Here is a 17,066-nt window from a genome sequence, read left to right as displayed (position 1 = left end):
ACCCTCTTGTATCCCATTAAATACAAACAAAAGGTGCATATTGTTGAACATTAAATGAACCCAGATGTTTAGGAAACTTAACAAGACTAGCGGATAAATGCCTTTCATAAATTGGATAAATGCTTTTAATGTAACTTTACAATTAGCATGCAACAAAAAGAAATTAAAAACATGTTGAACTCAAGTAAATTGTGTTGACATAATTAAAAATATATGAATTACTTGTTACAGGCAAAACAAAACAACTTGAAATAAAGACTGTTCCAAAATATACACTGTATTTAAATTAAGTAGGTATTAGTGGGGGAAAATGCGACAGAGCACAAAAACATTATTATTGTGCCTCACGTCTCCTGTAATAAATTCTGGAACAACCCTTATTATTAGACTTCCGATATTTTAAGCCTAACAATGTGGAACACAGAACCATAGCTCAGTTGTTGTCTTATCAGTCCACAGCCAAAAAACAACAACAAAAAACCCCAAGTAATAATAAGATAGACATTTGGAATACCATTACAACAACAATCAATAATAGCATAATAATTTTATTCTCAAATATTCTTTACATGTATGAAGAAAAATGTACTCACTATCAAATCCTATACAAATACAATCACCTTTTAATGCAACCCCCCCCCCCCCCCCCCAAAAAAAAAAAAAACAACAAAAAAAATAAGAAGAAAAAAAGAAAGAAAAAGAAATCATTCTTCGAAGGAAAGTTCTGTTCTGCAATTCAAATACATAAAATACACAAATAGCAGTACCCAAAATTGAAATATATCTGTGAACTGTATTCTAATTGGACAGAACCCCCCCCCCCCCCCATTGGATCCATGTAAATTTTAAGCATGAAAATAAATATATTATATATTAAACTTAAATATAGATTTTGTAGCTTGTTAACAGAAAATAAAACATTATTTATTAGATAGATTAACGGACATCAACACTGCAGTTTGGACAGAGATGCTGCAACAAAAGTGATATTTAATAAAAAGCTATCCTGTTCTTATAAATTCATGGACTCCATGGACGTGAGGAGAGGGTAAAGATAAAGAGTTAGTTTTGTTTAACGACACCACTGGAACACATTGATTAATTAATCATCGGCTATTGGATGTCAAACATTTGGTAATTCCGACTCGGAATCATCAGAGGAAACCCGCTACATTTTTTCTAATGCAGCAAGGGATCTTTTATATACATTTGCCCACAGACAGGAAAACACACACGACAGCCTTTGTCCAGTTGTGGTGCACTGGTTGGAACAAGAAAAACCAATCAGCCGAATGGATCCACTGTGGTGGTTTGACCCTGCGACGCAAGCACCTCAAGTGAGCACTCAACCGACTGAGTTAAATTCCGCCCATAGGGTAAAGATAATGCAATGCTTCTGTGGAAAATCATATTTAATACATAGCTAGCCCCTCCAGTTGTGATTATTTTCCAACCACTATGAATCAACATTACTTTTTAATGATTAGAAAATACAAATAGAAAATTTCTATAAAATTGCGTAAGTTTGTCTAAAGAGTCTATATAAGGTAGAGTTGTATAGAGAGTGTGATAATCCACCTCATCCCCATTGCTGTATTTTTCTGTCGGAAACGAAATTTCCATTTGGACTTGTACAGTTTGGAGGCAACATGGCCAGGTAGACTGGTGTATCTGCACCTAAAACATGAAACGATTATATTATCAGGGTGTTCATCACAGTGACAGACCTCTAGGTTTTAAACACTATCATTATTCACTATTAGAGGCGCATTTAATAAATGAAATCAGACATTACTTATATTTTACTGTTTAAATTATCCATTTCTGTACATTCAAAGTGTTTCTGGTCATCCTAGTGTTCCTAATACTTCAAAAAGCATTTGTGATATTTTTAATAATGCACATATATCTGGATAGGCGTTGGAAATGGGGGGGGGGGGGGGGCAGGGGGAACTGCAATATGCACAATATGAACTCGCATTTAATAAGTGCCCCCCACCTCCGCAGTTGCTGCCATCTACCGACGCCTATGATCCGAGAAGTAACGTTTAGGAAGACAAGCTCTAGATTATTTTTAAGGGTATTTCCACCTTTCCAAGTCACAGACTCTTGTTTCACTCTGTTGTAATTTTATCCAAATATGTTACAGGTTTGTAAATTAACCAAACTAAGTGTCCATTGTTCAAGGGATGAAACTAGAGTCTGCAATTTTAAAGTAAAGTTTGTTATTAAGGACGGAAGGAAATGTTTTATTTAACGATGCATTTAACACATTTTATTTATGGTTATATGGCAACAAACATATGGTTAAGGACCACACAGATACTGAGTGAGGAAACCCACTGTCGCCACTTCATGGGCTACTCTTTTCGATTAGCAGCAAGGGATCTTTTATATGCGCCATCCCACAGACAGGGTAGCATATACCACGGCCTTTGATATACCAGTCGTGGTGCACTGGCTGGAATGAGAAATTGGAGAAAATTTGAGGTGTTTTCTCTTTTATAGATACATCACCTGTCCTCATAACTAGTGCATATTCCCTACGATTAATAGACTGGTCCGAACATCCCAACAGCCAATGGGATGGCTTAAATTCTTCCACTGTGTACCCTTCCTGTTCCAGTCACATGACTACAACTTCCTTCTTTTCCCTGAGCGAATCGCACGGAGAACTGGAAGAGGGGATGAAGGGTGGGAAATCATTCCATGAGGACAGGTGATGTATCTATAAAAGAGAAAACACCTCAAGTTTTCTCCATTTCTTTTCAACATCACCTGTCCTCAGTGCAGCATTCAACAGATGGTGGTGGGTTCCATACTCCGAAGATGTACAAGTGTTCACCCCATGGACCGGTAAAAACTGACAGTGGAAGAAAGAAAGCCAACCAAAATTAGCCCATCCTCCAAACGATGAATAACAACCAATATCCATGCTGTTAGTATTGACAGTGGGAAAGGTGGCACCCGTCAGTGGTGTGGATGAACGAAGTCGTGAATTATGAAAAGGGTCAGAAATTCGTTCTCCAACTAGGAAGTTCTGAATGGTGGGTAAGCGTCATCACCGCAGATGCAGGTATTAGGTAACCATCCAACCAATAATTGTATACCAAACGCAAACAAATATGGTGGAAGCATCCATCAGAACATTAAACCAACAAAACCACAATTTTTTCTTACTAGTAAAACGGTAGAGAAGTTAGTTCAATTAATAGGAAAACAGGTCGTTAGTGTGCAGTGCATTGACTAACTAGTGTTATCCATACAAAAAGTTCTGACACCAACCAGTGCAAAACTTCAGAAAGGTGTGCAAAAACAATTTGTCAAATGAAGTCCTCACTTGTTGATTCAATGGACATCTTGGGGTACAGTCCTGAATCCGACATCAACGACAACGAGGACGACCAGAGTTAACCAGAGTTTGAGCTGCAACCACCGGACTCAGATGATGGAATCCCTCTACGTCTTCGGTCGATACATCTCGCAGATAGTAGTTCGCGAAGATGGAATCGGTGACCCAATAACACCCCGAAAAAAATGCTGGAACCCGGAGTGTTACAATGCAGCGACATAGTAGCGGCTAAGGCACACAGTTCATGTGGGTTAAGACGCCGACGGTGGAGGTAACCCTGCTGATTGGTAGGCACACAAAATCGTGGATCGTACCCAAGTAGACACTGTGTTTTTAGTAATGTCTTTCAAATGTCTCTGGTTGCAAGAGAGAAACAATTCTGTCGATGTTTGCGAAAGGTGGCAGTTCTCTCCAGGTACAGCTTATGAGTTCAAACAGTATACAACGGCAAATCTTCCACATCATGTGAACCCACAATGGAATAGAGTGCTTTAACATCATAGGTGCGAGGACATTAATCCAGCAACTGACTTTTAGCAACAAAGTTCATCAAAAGACCCAGTGAAAATGAAGAGTAGTCGCGATTAAAAACGCACCATGTTGACATCCAAAGCATGTATCTCTGACACTCTTGCCGCTGTAGTGAACCCTATCAAGAACACCGTCTTCCTTGTCCAAACCTCTAAAGAGGCCTTCGCAGCAGGCTCGTAAGGTGCTTGAGACAAGGCACTCAGAACTAGATTAAGGTCCCATTTCGGTGGCCGAAACCGTTGAATCTGATCCTCGTGCTTGAAACCCTTGAACATGGAGTGGATTTCAGGAACAGCAGCTAGCTTAGTACCCGTGTCAGAGTCCTGAACGTTTGCGATGACCGAAACATAGTCAGCAATCATAGAGCCTTTGAGTTTCAATGTCGACCGAAGATACAGCAGAAATTCTGCCAAGTTCTCGACATGAATAGTCTGAGGTTTCAGTTTCATACTGAGGCACCATCGGTGAAAACACAACCACCGGACATTGTATGTAGCAGCTGTAGATGCCTGGATACCAAATTCCGCTTGGCCATTTTGGAGCGATGAGAAGTATCTGACAATGGAACTCCTGAAACCGCTGGAGGACTCTCGGTAGCAACACTGGTGACGGGAACGCATACGCATCCAGATTGTCCCAACTGATGGCCAAGGCATCGAGATCCAATGCGTCGGAATCCGGTACCGGTGACACGTACGATCGGAGTGTGACGAATGAAGCACGTCACAGAAAGATCACCAGTTGGTGTCCACAGCCTGTGACACGCCCACTGGAATGCTTCTGGGTTGAGCATCCACTCGGTACTTTGTGGAGCGGACAGTCTTCACAGCGTGTCTGCCAGAACATGGTATGTGACATGCTCTGTGACTGCTGGAATGATTTCCGCCCTGACGATTGATGTAGGCGCCGCTGTCACGTTGTCGGTCGCTACCATAAGAGTTGCATGGAGCAAGTGCCGACGCTAATGACATATCGCACTGAACACTGCCCCGATGTCTGACTGTTGAAATGACTTCCCAACCTTCTCGTAAGGTGTCCACAAACAGATGGTCAGTCGCTTGGAAAGGCATCAAAGAGATTCTGCCTAAGACGTTCGACGAAATAAGCTACCATTGCAGACAGGGTCAAAGGTTGTCGAGAAGGGTTATCATCAGTCGGGGTTGTTCAACGTGATGTATGGAATGAAGAAGACTTGTAAACGCTGTAACTGCAGGCGACCCCGTAGCTGGACGAATGTGCGTTTGGCGGGGCGTCCCCGGCCGCAAGTCCTCCTGCACCGAGGTTCGTTACCAGTAGATCATTAGACCATCCACTAATGGACGACAAGCTCCCCCAGAGGCCCAACGACGGCCGACGGCCGACTTGGGTTGAGGTCAAAAGACCCAGTAGGCTCTGCCACACATGGAAAGTCACAAGTTCGGGCAGAACTTTGGATACCGCAGATTGAATCTTGGTCCATCGGGCTGCAGGAACCTGAAGGAGTCCCAGATCGGTACGCAAATGAATCCCAAGAAACTGGAGATTCTGTGTTGGTAGCAGTTGAGACCTTTCCTGGTCGACAATCCATCCGAGACGATTCAAGAACTGAAGTACGTAGCTGACTTGGCCCACTAACTTCGTCTTGTTCTGGCACTTCAAAAGACAGTCGTCCAGGCATGGGTAAAATGATATACCCTGCTGATGAAAAATCCGCGCGAGTAAGGCTGTTATTCTTGTGAACAGCCAAATAACTACCGAAATGCCAAACGGCAAAAGCATCCACTCGTAGTGCACTCCCTGCAGTACGAACCTGAGATACAACTCTGGCGAAACAACAGTGAACGCAGTGAGAGGATAAACCGCATTGGACCATAGTAAAATAGTCGGGGTAAAAAAAACCAAACTGCGTGATGGAGACTGGAAGTAGCAACTGACTGGCAACACCACCGGATGTAGCGATCGATCTGCCGAATATATCGGTAAAGTCATGGAACAACCACCGGACCGATGCATTCTGTCATCAACACCAACCCGGTACGCATGTAACATCGAATCGATGCCGTAGCACAACTGACTGTGTGGCCCAAGAGCAACACCGGCAAACCGACAAACGACAGGAAACTGGAAAACAGTTTGTCATCAGGCGGAATGTCTGTATCAACCTCAGAACGAGACATATCGTCGAAGGTTCCATGCGACTAATATTTCATAACAGCAGCAAGGCAAACACGCATAGTCATATGAAGTAAGAACACTGTATCCTCAACCATAGATGAGACTGGATCATCATGTGAAAATTCGTCATAAGGCGGGCATAAGCAGACCAACGGACAGAAAGGCAGTCGCTGGAGACGGAGACTATGAAAAGGCGCGTCGGAATCCCCCAGGAACCTGGAAGCGAACATGAGACGAAGATCGGTGACAACGGTCCATGAGACCCGTGATAGGCCATAAAGACCGACTGTGTGCACGGCTCCGGTGAAACGACTCAGACTGGTCACGAGAAGAGTATGAAGAACGCTAACCCGGTGAAACGGCCGAAGTCCCTTCCACAGTAGCCGCAGGCGACCTGCAAAGTACTGGCTGTCAATGAACATCCGAAGCAATCATCGGTGTCTGGCCCATCTTGGAATGCGTCGGCGGAGGTAGACGTGACGGAACATGTCGTAAACCGCAGCCAGACAACCCCTCATCGTCATGTAGTCCGCAAATCCGTATCTATAACGGAAGCAGTCGAAGACGCATCTGCTCTCATAATGTGCACACCGGCAAGGTGATCATCAATAGTGGAAGCCGCAGCTGAACCGAACCAAACCGAACTGTAAATGGTCCCGTCTGGAACCCTCAGAAACTCTGGAAGCCGCTTCAGCAAAAAATCGGCGTGAAGATTTAACCACAACATCCTCTGGGGCTGCGTCGGTAGCAATCATTCGAACCGGTCCCTTCCGGATAGGCGCCGGTGGCCGAGGTAGCGATGGTAGAAGCTCGTAACAATGGATAAACAGACCTTCATAGTCATATTATCCGCGGTATCTGTATCATCCACGACGGAACCGTGTGGTTCATTCTCGGGGAAGTCCCGCAAAAGTCTAGCACAAGCATGCCGATCCGCAGTACTTGAAGGTCCTAATGGGAACCGGAGGGTGACAGTGAGACATGATTCTGTATACTTCGCGACCGATGACGGCGATTGGAATAAGCCGTAGATCGTGGAAAACGACTCCATTCACGGCTGCGATGCCCAAAAACAGATGAAGTAGATCCGCAGTGGAATCCCTAGGCGGTTGAGACACCGTAGCATCCGTCGGTGCGGTAGCCGTGGTCACTGTAGCGCACATCGTAGTAGACACTGGAGTAGTAACCGGTACCGTCATGGTAGCCGTAAGTCTAGTAGTGGCTTGTAGCGAAGCGACAGTTTCTTGAACCATACTTGGTAATAGTGACTTGAGCAGTTCAGCCACAAACTCCAAAGTCGGCGTAGCTGGAGGGGAAGCCGCCGAAACAGAATCTGATTTCTTAGCCCGCTGAGCCAAGACCTTCAAATAGTTGTCAATTCAGCCGGTCCGAGAGGAAGACAGAGTAGACAACGTGACTCAACATCACAGGGTGACCGACACCCGGGACAGACGTCGTGCGGGTCTCCTCCCGCCAGAAAGTTCCTGCATTTGGTACAGGAACGCATAACTCTAGAAGAGCTAGTATCCAACATTCTCAACAATACTGTAATGAGAAAGCAAACACAAAATGCACAAATCCGGTAAACAAATTAGACGCCATTTTAAAATGGCACCCGACAAGGTAACCGGCACACATGACAAACAAATAAATAAAGTGTAAATAACACTGTAAATAAAGTGATTACAACCAAATAATGGTATAATAGCAAGTAACAACATTAAAGAATGTGTCACCACAATAATCGAAACATAAACCAAAGTAATAAAACAAATGGCTCAGATTACGACAGAGCAAAATAAAGAATGTCCGAACCGCTAGAAGCGAAGGAAAAAGAAGGAAGTTGTAGTCATATGACCGGAACAGGAAGGGTACACAGTGGAAGAATTTAAGCCATCCCATTGGCTGTTGGGATGTTCGGACCAGTCTACTAATCGTAGGGAATATGCACTAGTTATGAGGACAGGTGATGTTGGAAAGAAAAGCCCAATGGGCCCACTGGTGGGGATCGATCCCAAACCGACAGAACATCAAGCGAGCGCTTTACCACTGGGCTATGTCCCACCCCTTACGACTAACAGATCCTTTCTGATGACTAAAATCACACATTAAAGATATTTTTCTGTTTAGAATATTAGTATCTGTATAAACAAGATGTTTGTTGGGGGCCCAGGCCAGGAGTCCGGTGTTCAAACGTTGGTTAACTTATAACAAATAACTGAAAACAATAATGTTGGAACTTTATTTAAAACAACTCAAGGTATTCATGCGTAATCAAATCTAAAGTTCATTTGTATTTGTGCATAAATAATTAAAAGGAAAATATTAGACTGATCCAGGGTTAAAGTTAACTATGGTCTAAACAACTGTGCCCAGATTTTAAATTCCAGTAATTTGAATGTATAAAAAATATATATCATGATAATTAAAAACAAAAAAAAGACTGCTACAAACATTATTACACTGGATATGCAGACACTGGTATTCTAAACAAGAAAATGTATTTAATATGCAATTTTAGTCGCCAAAAAGGCAAATTCTTTTGGAGATATCTTACAATAGCTGCAAACTCAGGACAGACTCTTTAAAATTAAATATTATTTTATTTAAAGACACCACTAGAGAACCTTGATTTATTATCAGTGTCGGAATACGTATGGATTATGAAGAAGGCCTAGTAAGTTCTGTAACTTGTGCCTAATCCATTTGTTCTTTTTGAAAAGCAATAAAATACGTTTCAATCAATCAGTGTGGGTGAAATATGCCTCATTCTGTGTTTTCTAAGAGACCGATCAATAAACTATTAAATAATTGTTAAAATAATGATGAACTTTAGTTCATGTGCATTGCACTGTTAAGATTTAAAAAAAAAGTCATCTGAAAACTGTCTGAAATGTTTGATGTGCAAGTCATCAGAAGACATACATGTAGTGCTGTTTTGTAACACCAAATAATACAATACCTTCATCAATCGTTTTATGGCCTTTGAATTTGTACATATCTGTTGTCACATAGCCTGGACAGCACTAAAACAAAAAATACTTCATATGTTATATAATCATAAAATATTTTTAAAAAACCCCAAAACATAATAAACATTAGGTTAAAAAATCTGGTCAGAAAACCTGTAGCCAAAAATCAGGTTTCAGTTAACCAAACAAAATTAAGGCTCTTTTACAAAAATGTACTGATTTAATTTTCAAATATCTTTTTTTTCGCAACTTCAGCATCAAATATATTTGAAATATTTAACTTTAATTCAAATTGGGTGAATATGCATAAAACATGGATTGACCTTAATGATGGCAACTACCGTCGCTGCAATATGAATTGCCAGACTTTACCGATGAAAACAGAGCTTGAGCATAACAACGGCACTGTTGGCAACTACCGTCGCTGCAATATGAATTGCCAGACTTTGCGAGATTTTAAAACAATTTATATTGGTTGCAAAGGTTACTAAAAATCTCGGACGGATTATGCTTTAGGTAAGGTGGGGGGTAGGGGTGGGGTTCCGAAACAATATGTAAATGTTTATAATTTAAATTATAAATTTTACTTCGACATCAATTTAGATCTACGAGATGGGGTTGTTGTTTTTTTCAGCCGGGGAGGGAAGGGTCTGTGCAACTGGGAAACCACTCATAATCCGCCCCGAAAATTACCATCAGTAAGCATTTTGCCTACAACAAAAACATTTCAAAATTACTGTAGGTAACAAATTCTTACATTCGAACCCTAATACAACAGCATATATACAATTTCATAAGGATCAATCATGGTTTGCGGCAAATCAGCGGGCCTACGATTAGCCTTTACTGACATCCAATAATGGCTTTAATTAAAAACTAGGAAGAAAATGGTTTATATCACGTTTTGCGCCTAAACTCTTCATATATATATATATATATATATATATATATATATATATATATATATATATATATATATATATATATATATATGTGTATTTGCTAAAGCTAACAAGGAAATGTTCTTACAGCATTGATGACAATGTCTTCCCTTGGGTCACCCTGCAACATTCGCTGTTGAATGAAGGTCATTACGGTGACCCCGATCTTTGACATGCCTAATGCAGACCTGGGCCATCCCTTCGCTTCGTGTGTGTTAGACTTCGTAGCACTGAAATGATACACAACACACATGTGTGTCAAGCATTTAAGAATTACTCGCAAAACATTTCACATAACCCATTTAGTTTTGCACCCCAACATACAAGGAACAAGGAACGGAACAATTTTTTGAGTAGCTTTATGCTGATAGTGGAAATTAATGTTATACAGCTATCACATTTTGTGTTCATGGAGGATTTAGATACAAAAAAGACCATTTGTTGATTTCTAGCTGATCTCAATGCATTTATTGTCAGTTTTATATATTGGTAATGACATTTGTAATAATAATAATATTTTGCATTATAGAACAGTACATGTGTGTGTGGTTTTCAAAATTTTATTTTAGTTTTTTAGTTTTGTTTTTGTAGAATAAATGTTCAAAATGTCAATGGGATGAGGTGAGGTATGTAATTATACAATGACGTACATGTACATAATACACATGGAAACAGTAAATAATTTCAAACTGTATGTTTCCAAAATGTATGACTCCAAAATGTGAAATATTTCAAATTGTTTCAATCCAGTAGAAATCACTGCTATCATATATTGTTTCAAAAGAATACAGTAGAAATCACTTCTATCATATATTGTTTTAGAACAATCCAGTAGAAATCACTTCTATCATATATTGTTCTAAAAGAATCCAGTAGAAATCACTTCTATCATATATTGTTTTAGAACAATCCAGTAGAAATCACTTCTAGCATATATTGTTCTAAAAGAATCCAGTAGAAATCACTTCTATCATATATTGTTCTAAAAGAATCCAATAGAAATCGCTTCTATCATATATTGTTCTAAAACAATCCAGTAGAAATCACTTCTAGCATATATTGTTCTAAAATAATCCAGTAGAAATCACTGCTATCATATATTGTTTTAAAAGAATCCAGTAGAAATCACTTCTATCATTTACTGTTTTAAAGAAATCCAGTAGAAATCACTTCTATCATTTACTGTTTAAAAGAATCCAAAAGAATTCACTTCTATCATATTGTTTTTAAAAAATCCAGTAGAAATCACTTCTATCATTTACTGTTTTAAAAGAATCCAGTAGAAATCACTTCTATCATTTACTGTTTTAAAAACATCCAGTAGAAATCACTTCTATCATTTACTGTTTTAAAAGAATCCAGTAGAAATCACTTCTATCATTTACTGTTTTAAAAGAATCCAGTAGAAATCACTTCTATCATTTACTGTTTTAAAAACATCCAGTAGAAATCACTTCTATCATTTACTGTTTTAAAGAAATCCAGTAGAAATCACTTCTATCATTTACTGTTTTTTAAAAACATCCAGTAGAAATCACTTCTATCATTTACTGTTTTAAAGAAATCCAGTAGAAATCACTTCTATCATTTACTGTTTTAAAAGAATCCAGTAGAAATCACTTCTATCATTTACTGTTTTAAAAGAATCCAGTAGAAATCACTTCTATCATTTACTGTTTTAAAGAAATCCAGTAGAAATCACTTCTATCATTTACTGTTTAAAAGAATCCAAAAGAATTCACTTCTATCATATTGTTTTTAAAAAATCCAGTAGAAATCACTTCTATCATTTACTGTTTTAAAAGAATCCAGTAGAAATCACTTCTATCATTTACTGTTTTAAAAGAATCCAGTAGAAATCACTTCTATCATTTACTGTTTTAAAAACATCCAGTAGAAATCACTTCTATCATTTACTGTTTAAAAGAATCCAATAGAATTCACTTCTATCATTTACTGTTTTAAAAGAATCCAGTAGAAATCACTTCTATCATATATTGTTCTAAAAGAATCCAATAGAAATCGCTTCTATCATATATTGTTCTAAAACAATCCAGTAGAAATCACTTCTAGCATATATTGTTCTAAAATAATCCAGTAGAAATCACTGCTATCATATATTGTTTTAAAAGAATCCAGTAGAAATCACTTCTATCATTTACTGTTTTAAAGAAATCCAGTAGAAATCACTTCTATCATTTACTGTTTAAAAGAATCCAAAAGAATTCACTTCTATCATATTGTTTTAAAAAAATCCAGTAGAAATCACTTCTATCATTTACTGTTTTAAAAGAATCCAGTAGAAATCACTTCTATCATTTACTGTTTTAAAAACATCCAGTAGAAATCACTTCTATCATTTACTGTTTTAAAAGAATCCAGTAGAAATCACTTCTATCATTTACTGTTTTAAAAGAATCCAGTAGAAATCACTTCTATCATTTACTGTTTTAAAAACATCCAGTAGAAATCACTTCTATCATTTACTGTTTTAAAGAAATCCAGTAGAAATCACTTCTATCATTTACTGTTTTAAAAACATCCAGTAGAAATCACTTCTATCATTTACTGTTTTAAAGAAATCCAGTAGAAATCACTTCTATCATTTACTGTTTTAAAAGAATCCAGTAGAAATCACTTCTATCATTTACTGTTTTAAAAGAATCCAGTAGAAATCACTTCTATCATTTACTGTTTTAAAGAAATCCAGTAGAAATCACTTCTATCATTTACTGTTTAAAAGAATCCAAAAGAATTCATTTCTATCATATTGTTTTAAAAAAATCCAGTAGAAATCACTTCTATCATTTACTGTTTTAAAAGAATCCAGTAGAAATCACTTCTATCATTTACTGTTTTAAAAGAATCCAGTAGAAATCACTTCTATCATTTACTGTTTTAAAAACATCCAGTAGAAATCACTTCTATCATTTACTGTTTAAAAGAATCCAATAGAATTCACTTCTATCATTTACTGTTTTAAAAGAATCCAGTAGAAATCACTTCTATCATTTACTGTTTTAAAAGAATCCAGTAGAAATCACTTCTATCATTTACTGTTTTAAAAGAATCCAGTAGAAATCACTTCTATCATTTACTGTTTTAAAAGAATCCAGTAGAAATCACTTCTATCATTTACTGTTTAAAAGAATCCAGTAGAAATCACTTCTATCATATTGTTTCAAAAGAATCCAGTAGAAATCACTTCTATTATTTACTGTTTAAAAGAATCCAACAGAATTCACTTCTACCATATTGTTTTATAAGTATCCAGCAGAAATCACGTCTATCATTTACTGTTTTAAAAGAATCCAGTAGAAATCACTTGTATCATATATTGTTTCAAAACGTGTACATGCTATTATTGTCAGACACATTGTATAATGAATACAATTTATAGATTATTTTACAAATATGAATGAAAGTTAAAGTTTGTTTTGTTTAACGTTTAACGACACTACTAGAGCACAATGATTTATTAATCATTGGCTACTGGATGTCAAATATTTGGTAATTCTAACAGTCTTAGAGAGGAAACCCGCTACATTTTTCCATTAGTAGCAAGGGATCTTTTATATACACCATCCCATAGACAGGATAGCAAATACTAAGACTTTGATATACCAGTCGTGGTGCACTGGCTAGAACGAGAAATAGCCCAATGGGCCCACCGACGAGGATCGATCCCAGACTGATTGCACATCAAGCGAGCACTTTACCACTGGGCTACATACTAAAATATGAATAAAGATCAAGACTAAATTTGGCTTACTCCACAAAATCTTGCAGAATTGTCTTCAACGTATCCATGGTAATAGAAGCATCTTTGAGCTTGGCTTGGTTTTCTGGGGAACATTCCTTGATGATCTTCTGTGAAAACATACTGGATACATTCACCACTCTGTGAAAAAAAAAAGTTTAAAATATTTACCAGCTGCAGAAATAAGGATTTATTTTGTATTTCAAAGCATGTTAAAAACCTTACTTTTTTTTTTTTAAATCAAATTATAAAAATTAAATCAAATTTTAATTAATAAATTTCAAAATTTGTTTTTAACAAGCATTGAGATGAAGATTCATAGATAAACCATATTCATTGATGTAGGGCTTATAGTTTGTGGGAAATAAAGAGTTAAACATGAAACTTTAATGTTGAGCTAAACACAAATATTTCAGTAATGCTAAAAAATATTAATTACCGTAATACTTTCATTTACAATAACGGCACATTATCAACTACTCAATAATGTCACATTTTTGATGAAGCATACCACTGTTTTGTTTAAATTTTATTACCGGAAGTAGTATTTTATATCAAATGATTGAACGCGGAAAATGACAAAACGTTACAAAATGTACTGATAAATATTCACTTTGCCAATTTTTATCAAAATCCTCGCCTTTCTTCTTAGAAGTGAGAAGTCACTTCTTCTACTTTTTCAATTCTAGATTAGGGCCTGAAATACTGACTCCACCACCAGCACCACTGCCATAAAAGTAATACCTTATCTTGCCTTTTTTACACAAATTATAAAATAAAATCAGTCCTAATTCAAAACAAAATGCTTACCTATGGAATGTTTTTCTCAGGGTTAATTACCCGGTTCATTTGAAATTGGCAAAGAACTGTTAAAAAGTAATTATTTGGCCATGGGAGTTGTATTATGAAAAATAACAATACATGTGGATTAGAACATTAATTGCTGTGCATTTAGTAAACAACATTATTCTGGTGATTTAATACTATCACCCGATTCAATGAAATAATTCAAGAGCTCACTCTGTCAAAATTTAAAGTTTGTTTTGTTTAACGACACCACTAAAGCACATTGATTCATTGGCTATTGGAAGGAATTATTTATGGTTATATGGGGATGGACATATGGTTAAGGACCACACACATATTGAGGGAGGAAACCCGCTGTCACCGCTTCATGGGCTACTCTTTTCGATCAGCAACAAGGAATCTTTTATATGCACCATCCCATAGACAGGATAGCACATACCATGACCTTTGATATACCAGTCATGATGCACTGGTTGGAGCGAGAAATAGTGCAATGGGCCCAAACCGACCGCGCATCAAGCAAGTGCTTTACCACTTTTTATATTTTATATGCACCATCCCATAAACAAGACAGCACATACCACAGCCTTTGATATACCAGTCGTGATGCACTGGCTGGAACGAGAAATAGTGCAATGGGCCCAAACCGACCGCGCATCAAGCAAGTGCTTTACCACTGGGATATGTCTCGCCCACCAGCTACTGGATGTCAAACATCTGGTAATTCTCATATATAGCCTGACAGAGGAAATCTGCAAAAAAAATTCATTAGTAGCAAGGGATATTTTATATGCACCATCCCATAAACAGGACAGCACATACCACAGCCTTTGATATACCAGTCGTGGTGCACTGACTGGAATGAGAAATAGTCCAATGTTAACTTTATCATAAACTGTTAACTATGAGCTGTATGATTTAAATCTATTTTACTTTATACTTTGTATTCCCAATAGTGAGTAAAATGTGTTATTCCTGCTGTTGCTTCCACATAAGAACTGCAAAGCGTCAAGATTACAAAATATCTAAATGTTTCAAACATATTTGAAAACAAGGATGTCTTATTGTTATTCATATGTGACATCATTTTAGATGATTTTCAGCACATAAAATACACTGCAGATGGGGAAAATTGCAAGAACTATCACCATTCAAGGGAGTTAATTCTGGTTTAGTGAGCTCTGTGGTCTAGTGGATAAGCTGCTGGACGGACAATCAAGTTGATGACAGTAGTTCAAATCCCGTCAAAGCTGGCTCACACTTTCATTCATCTTTCTCTGCCTACCATTCTCATGATCTTAATATAAAAAAAAACCTTTCCAATATCTGCCACAGTTTCAATATGTTTTTGTCAGTTTCTTCAAATTCTGCCTTCTGAGCTGTCCACACCATCGCCTACCTGTCTCAACTTCCTCCACGAGTGCGGTCTATGTGTACTTCCCTGCACCCATCTGGCATCCTTGTCCTAATAAAGCTGGTCTGACCCACGGCACTAACTAATGACCACTGGTAGTAGAGAAACATAGTAGGTGGTTACAAGTGCCACTTAACAATGCTAGAAGTAACTACTGAAGACTCTCCGAAGTGGTCAGTTTAAGCCCACATCTAAAAGCTGATGGGAAAAGACAAGCATGTAGCACGGATAGCCACAAGAGACAAGCACCTGTCGCGGTTGTAAAGACAAGGACAAGCACTGGTATGTGGAGGTGGACAGCGAAAGAAGATGAAAGATAGGAGGAGTTGCCAGATTGGGCACAAATGAGATGGAATTGAAAGGAGTAAAAGGAAAGGGGGAAGTGGGATAAGAAACCCCCCCCACCTTTTTCCTTTTAACCAAAAAGCAATTTTAATGCAAGAGTTTCTATAATTTTTTATTAAACTGAAATAACCTTTATTGGAAATAAAAACACGTAATGTCATCTCCTGATATTTGACTACAACTTGTCAAATGGGGTCTGGTTTCAACTTTAATTTATTATATAAAGTAAAATTCTAATTGAATTACCTTGCATGTGGACGAAGAAGAGGAAATAATGTGTCACAAACATCTAATGTTCCCAAGAAATTCGTTTTCACAGATACCTCCGCTTGTTCACTAAAAGGAGTTGTGGATGCCACCTGAAAGAAGGAAGAAGAAATGTTTTATTTAACGACGCACTCAACACATTTTATTTACAGTTATATTGCGTCAGATATATGAGAGGAAAACCTGCTGTCACCATTTCATGGGCTACTCTTTTCGATTAGCAGCAAGGGATCTTTTATATGCACCATCCCAGACAGGATAGTACATACCACAGCCTTTGTTACACCAGTTGTGGAGCGCTGGCTGAAACGAGAAATAGCCCAATGGGTGCACCGACCACCTGAAAGAATTGAACACAAAAATACATGGCCAGTTAGTTATCTGCCCTTTCTCAAATTATACACGGATTTATCAAGAATATTTCTACAGGGTTCCATGTTTGATGGGATTGTAAAAATTAACGTGAGTTAATCATACTTGGGATACGTTTTCAGGCCACTGAATGATGCAGTACACCATTGTT

General features: G+C 37.9%; 1 protein-coding gene across 1 annotated transcript in view; it reads right to left on the bottom strand.

The window, feature by feature from the left end:
• Nucleotides 1–353: 353 nt before the first annotated feature.
• The window catches only part of LOC121376118 (carbonyl reductase [NADPH] 1-like), a 28,682-nt gene continuing 11,969 nt past the window's right edge, over nucleotides 354–17,066 (bottom strand). Inside the window, exons 4-8 of the mRNA XM_041503919.1 lie at nucleotides 16,523–16,635; nucleotides 13,723–13,851; nucleotides 10,039–10,180; nucleotides 9,000–9,063; nucleotides 354–1,677 (exon numbers count right to left, since the gene is read on the bottom strand). Coding sequence (XP_041359853.1) covers nucleotides 1,580–1,677; nucleotides 9,000–9,063; nucleotides 10,039–10,180; nucleotides 13,723–13,851; nucleotides 16,523–16,635 — 546 coding nt within the window. The 3' untranslated portion in view covers nucleotides 354–1,579. The remainder of the gene's footprint in view (nucleotides 1,678–8,999; nucleotides 9,064–10,038; nucleotides 10,181–13,722; nucleotides 13,852–16,522; nucleotides 16,636–17,066) is intronic.

This window comes from Gigantopelta aegis, chromosome 6 (genome assembly GCF_016097555.1).
Source record: "Gigantopelta aegis isolate Gae_Host chromosome 6, Gae_host_genome, whole genome shotgun sequence".
NCBI classification, from domain to species: Eukaryota; Metazoa; Mollusca; class Gastropoda; order Neomphalida; family Peltospiridae; genus Gigantopelta; species Gigantopelta aegis.
Note: the sequence above shows the minus strand (reverse complement) of the source record. Positions and strands in the feature narration are given on the sequence as shown.